The 6,139-nt window shown below is 34.3% G+C and overlaps 1 protein-coding gene across 1 annotated transcript; it reads right to left on the bottom strand.

Moving 5' to 3' along the window:
* Positions 1-1,729: 1,729 nt before the first annotated feature.
* On the bottom strand, positions 1,730-5,880 carry LOC128983273 (uncharacterized). The gene is made up of 2 exons (XM_054402512.1): positions 5,206-5,880; positions 1,730-2,458 (listed from the first exon to the last, which is right to left on the bottom strand). Exons 1-2 carry the CDS (start codon positions 5,527-5,529, stop codon positions 1,841-1,843), a joined length of 942 nt encoding a protein of 313 aa, XP_054258487.1. The 5' UTR covers positions 5,530-5,880; the 3' UTR covers positions 1,730-1,840.
* Positions 5,881-6,139: the final 259 nt, after the last annotated feature.

Raw genomic sequence — 6,139 nt, 5'->3', positions numbered from 1 at the left:
TTTTTCCGTTATTAGGTGGAAAAAACTGTGGGAAAATCGCCATTAAAAATCAAAATTTCAAAAGGAATTTTTAAAAAAACTTCAACTTCATGCTATCTGTACACATGCACGCACACACACTCATAACTTTTTTTTTGGTTCTGTGGGACCCTAAAAGGATATGTCCACCTAAAACTCAAACTTTAAAATGTTGACGAAAACAATAGGCTACATTCTCCAGATGCTATGTAGAGGGGGGAAAGTAAAATAATAGTCTAAAATTAATAGTGTTTAATAGGTGGGTCGCAAAAGAATTCCAAGGTGGCGCTTGGTGGGTCTCCAGGCCAAAAAGTTTGGTAACCGCTGTCCTAGTTCACCATTGAAACTATAAATGTGTAAGTTTGGTTGTTTACTCTAATAGGACTCTATCCCACTGGCTTACACAGTTACCATTCTATTCTTATGATTACGCTTAGTATTACAACTGCCACATCAGTATAAGCCAGCTATTTGAAAATTTTCTATTTGGTGTTTCACTTACATTTGGTACCGTTATGTATGTTGTCAATATTTAACAGGAGGGTTATGTTTAATTAGTATATCATATATGTTCTTATCTTATATCATAGATTTTTAAGAAGTTAACAGCTTTAGACTGTTGTAGTCTATGAGGCTATAATTTTATTTATTGGTTGAGCTAAATTATAAATCCAGCCACTACCCAAAGTAGGTGGTTTTCAATAATAAAATGCAGTTAGAAAGTTATTCATGTTTTGTTTAATCTAAAGAAATTATTGGCATTTACAATAGTGTGATTTTAAAACTATTGAATAATTCTAAATTTTACTGGTAGGCTACTATATACATTTTTAGGCTAGTAAAATACATGAGATAACTTTTTCACAAATGCATAATTATTAAAACCTTTACACTCATAAAAAACAAGACAAAGGAACTATTTTAAATACCTTAGACAGCTCATCTGTCATTGAAATGTGTCCTTATTATTCTGGGTTGTTTTATATTAAGTTATTATTAGACTGCCTAGCACCAGTAGCACCAAAAAATGTTCAACAAGTTTAAACCAAATTATTAAAAACTACATGTAATAGGACTTTTCCAGTCAATCGCAATACTTGTAATCATATAGTTATTACAGAAGAAAGAAAACTACATAATTATCTAGCAAGGCTTTATAATGCAATAAAATCTTGCCATGTCTCTGAAATGATTATTGTTGAATTAAAATCTATGTTTTAGCCCCTGAGCTAAGATAATAATTAAAAATAGGTATTTAGCTTTGTCTACAGCTCAAACTGTTGTAACTTGAGTTACGGCCGTTTTGGCATTATAATGCCATCTTCAGACGTATAAACTGGATGCCGACAGCATCCAGTTCGGATTGCGGCAATGCCAACCGGTACCGTGTGTGCAACAGGCCTGTTTAATTTATTCGTTGTATTTTCGTTAAATGTAAAATTTTGTTCGTGTTGTGTGTTTTGACTTTGACGACGCTACTTCCACAGCTGAATGTTCTATGTCTGACAATGGCATTATAACGCCGAAACGGCCGTAGCTCAAGTTACAACAGTTTGAGCTGTAAAAAAAGGTAAATTTACCTATTTTTAACAATTATTGTTCACAAATTGATTTATTAAATGTCAGATCTAAATAGATAAGTTTTATTTGATTTGGAATGAATTAATCAGTCTTTTAGTAAAAATAGGATTGCTTAAAAAACTGAGCTATGTATCTTTGAAGAAATGTCTTTGTACTTTTAAGGAATTAGCCAAAACACTGCTTTGACATGAGTAAACAAATTTAACAATAAACTTTCAAATCAGGCAAGAAAAATGTCAAGTCAATGCTTCTTCCATGATTTCCTCAACTCTAAATACGGGTCCTTTTCAAACCCCGGGTATACCTGTTTTACATCGATTAAAAATGGTAAAATGAGTTGTGATGCTGGTTTTTGACAATACTCTTCTCTGTTGAAATAGAAAAACTGGTACGCATACAATTCCTTTCTCAAATCTGTTGTGTTTGGAGGTATTTCCTTCTCAACATAGTCCAATAAATTATTCCACATGGCATCCAAGTGATAGTCATCTTCTGTGCGCAGTTTTTTTGAAGGTGGAAAGAAAGTCAAACTTGGATTCTCTGCTTCCTTTTCTTTCCTAGTAAACTCCTTGTGTCTGTCAGTCACAATCACACTTCCTGGTAGAATGTAGTTCTTTATGATAGGCCACAGATTTTCTGAATCCATAACTGACAGATGAGTGACAAAATTTTCCCCATTGCTTCTGTCAATTCCAGTGATCATCCAGACATCGTAAGATTCCTCCCTGGTTTGAAGATGGAATTCGCACATCTCTATTATGTGTTTGGGCCCACCAATGGGTTGGGTGTAGTTGATAATTATAAAGGCGCAGACATGCCTGAAGTGATTGTAATACTCGTTTACTATGTGTTCTGGTAACTGAAAATGATACAAAATTACTGTCGTTTGATTTATAAGTTTTGCAACCAAGTTAACATTGGGCAGTTATGATAACTCAGCAGAAATTGTAAAACATTTTTCACTAAACAACATTCAATTATTCTACATAGGAATGTGAGTTTAAGAACCACAGGTGTGTACTTAATAGCATATTCCATCACTACGGCCTAAAGTTACTCTTTTCGACCCGAGCTCAAGTTTTACGATCCGAGGTATCTAAAATAGTTCATATGTAAAGATAACCTCTCAAAAACTACTTCCAGCTTGTTTTCAATTTTGCTAATGTGAATTAACAGCTTCAGTAAGTGATTCGATCATTTTGTCTATTACGATTCTTACTGTACGAGATTATACTATCAATATGTCGAACTATTTACAATAAGGCAACAATTAACTACAATCGATTGAATAATTGATAGGCTACAAAATTTTGGTATGGTAGGTATATTTTTGTAATATTTAAGCCCAGTTGGTTTAGTAGTTTTTGCACCTATTAGTAACACACATACAGACAGACACCATTCGATTTTTATATAATAGTAAAGATTTTTGTTATTGCCTTTACGTTAAATACGTCCTACGTTTAGTATTTATGACCTTATCAATTACTTGCTGAACCTTAATATTTGAAATTTCTCATTAATTACCAAACAAAGTAGATAGTAAATGATCCTTTGTTACAACTAAACAATGGGGGAATTACCAGTCCCTGTCCCTGTATATAAGTCTACATTTTATATTTTAATATACGGTAACATTGTATGTAGGGCCTAAATAGTTTGTTTACCTAGAAGGTGATAATACAGTATTTAGTTATATGTGTTACCTGTAATAAAAATGTATTTTATATAATTATTGATTGTACTCAAAATGTTTCTTGGAGTAGGTACCGTAAACGAAAAGATCAGCAGAACCAGGGAGGACGGCCCGCGGCGCGATTTATTAAGAACCTCCTTGCGCTACTATAATTACTCCATTACACACGACTAACAAATGTTATTTGAAATTGCTTGGCTATATGCTGAAGATTATCAATTAGCTACGGTACAATTTTGTCGCTTGAAGTTTGCTTCTGTCCAAAAAATTAAAAAAATCCTCGCTCCCCTAACTTTTTCATGTCAAGGTGTGATTTTTTTTTTTAATAATTTTGGTTGTTAAAATTTAGTAACGATTTAAATAAGATTTATTTATACTGTCAGATTCTGCATTTAATGCAGATTCCGAATATATAACTGTTATTACAGTCAACCTATTGTATGGACGCCAGGAGTGTATTAACAACCGCGTGCACGGTTTGATAAACTCACATATCTGTGATCGGTCCCACATAGTGGTGGGGGAAGTTTGCCGAAACGGCACGCTTTTCATCCCCCATATTCTCTCTACCCGGTATTCCAGTTGTGTTATATACTTTGATGGCTTAGCTGTTTAATTTTAAGGGGTAATTTTAAAGCTCATGATCTAGCAGAAGGATAAATGGCAACTAAAAAGTTAATTTCCTTGGCAGAGGTAATGAGCTAACTTAATTTTACCAAATTTTCTATTTGGATATCTTTGTGGTTGTTGCCTGAGTTCTTGTAGGTAAGATGTGTAACAAGCATCTTACCTAACTTACACGAATTTGGGCAACAATAAAACAAAGATACAAATCTAATAAATGATTAAAGACCTCAGGGTTTAGATTATATAGAACAGTTGAGCTTAGTAACTCAAACACCTGGTAAGGATGAATTTACTTAAATTACAGCTAAATAAGTTAAGGACTAAACTTACCCCTAAGTTAATTAAGTAAGTGAACCACCCATTAATTTTGGCCTAATGCTAATGACAGAACTCCAGTAGTGGTAGATAAGGCTATTTGAACAGTGTTAAGTTTTATCACCGTCGTAAATAAGTTACCTATTCATCTGCGGTGAAAATTAATGGTAGGCCTAAGTTAAGTTATGTTTGGATTTAAGAGGTAGGCCTAACTTAATAAACTACCTATAAGTTAGGTTTAAGTTATAACAAATCAAAAATTTAAATTTGTTTACCGTACACGGACAATAAAGAACGGGTAAGTTAGGGGGTGAAGTTGTGATGTCTACTATTCGTACTTGGCCATCGTGACCTAGGTAGACAGCCAAGATTCGGCCAAGTGGCTACGGTATGTATTTCTTGGGCAGTTTTCGGGTACCTCTGGCACTTGTAAATATGAAACTGTTGCATAGCCTCTTCACTAGCATCGTCAAACGTATGAAGTTCAACTTCTTCAATTGTTTTGACGTCAAAATAGCATCGAGGTATGGTGAAGCTCTGCAGACAATCACTGCTTGTAGCCAGTCTTGCCATTTTTTACTAGGTTCTCTTGAAAGAACCTCGTCCCACATTATGTTTGTTCGCCAAAAGTCTTTGAACAAGCATTCTCCCTTTTATAGTTCTTAACTGGGCCATGCTAATATCGATAGAAACTATTGATTCGATTAGTATTAAGTTTGGTTACATAGTTAATGTAGGTTAGGTTATGACAGTTTAATTCTATTAATTGATATAACTTAGGCTAGGCCTAACTTAGTTAAAAACATTGATTAGGCCTATTAAGTTAATCGATATTTTCAAATTGATAGTTTCAATCAGTATTAGCATAGCCCAGTTAAGAAACTGTACACTAAAGAACAATTAGGATACCCTCGTTATCACTAAGGCTCTAAATAAAGATCTTTGAGTTACGTTTTTGCATGTCTTACCTGTAACTGGTCAGAACTGTCCTGAACAGACAACTTTAAGAGCCAGAAGTATATTAGGCGCAATCCGTGAGATAAGGGAAAGTGAAGTTTGTCAAATATTGTGTTTCTTGATATGGAAACCGACCAGCGGCAACTTTTTTGGCTACAAACGAAGATGTAAGGTACCTGTGGATTTCTTGAATATTTGTTTATCCTCAGAGAATCAACTCCACCACACTTAACACACGTTTTGGGAGCTCTATCGGGAAGTATCCCATATTTCATCGAAAAGTTTATGGCATTGTCTGTTCCATCAGTTTCGTTCAAGAACTGAATCAAATCCATTCTTACTCAAGTAAAGAAGTCTTGGATACATGTAGGTTAATCTGTGGATGTAGGCCTGGATGGATCATAAAAAAGAGTAAGTTATGCCTAGATTAAAATTGAGTGGCCTAAAACCTCAAAATTGTATCTTTAAATGTAGCTTAGGATAACCTAAAATAGCTTAACAAATATGATACAGCTTTTGATATTAGGCCTAACACGCCACAATGAAGGTTCACAAAATAATGTTTAACTTGTAAGGCTAAGTACTGCAACATTATTATTTAAGTTAATTTGCAAGTTAAAGCCTACCAGTAAACATCTCTCTCAAAACAACTAAATCCACCTAACCTTATCATAACATAAACACAAACACACCATGGGATGGGATGGGGAACCTTGTTTTTAAATACACAGTAACACTCGACGTTCTGTACCCACGAGCACCTCAGCTTCCACATGCACAGGATAACAGCTAATCGTGTAATAGCTTCACTGTATATCTTTAATTGGACCTGTTAAGATAGTTGTTTCGTTTCAACAGTTGCAGTTTGCAGTTGCGAACGGTGCATTGTGATTTTAAGGTGTTTATTCTTTACTGTTTGTTTATTACTTTCTCCCCCTATACCAT

Source organism: Macrosteles quadrilineatus, unplaced genomic scaffold, assembly GCF_028750875.1.
Source record: "Macrosteles quadrilineatus isolate MER2022 unplaced genomic scaffold, UCM_ALF_1.0 Scaffold_1__1_contigs__length_201487025, whole genome shotgun sequence".
Lineage (NCBI taxonomy): Eukaryota > Metazoa > Arthropoda > Insecta > Hemiptera > Cicadellidae > Macrosteles > Macrosteles quadrilineatus.
The sequence above is the reverse complement of the archived record's forward strand: the minus strand, read 5'-3'. Positions and strand labels throughout refer to the sequence as shown.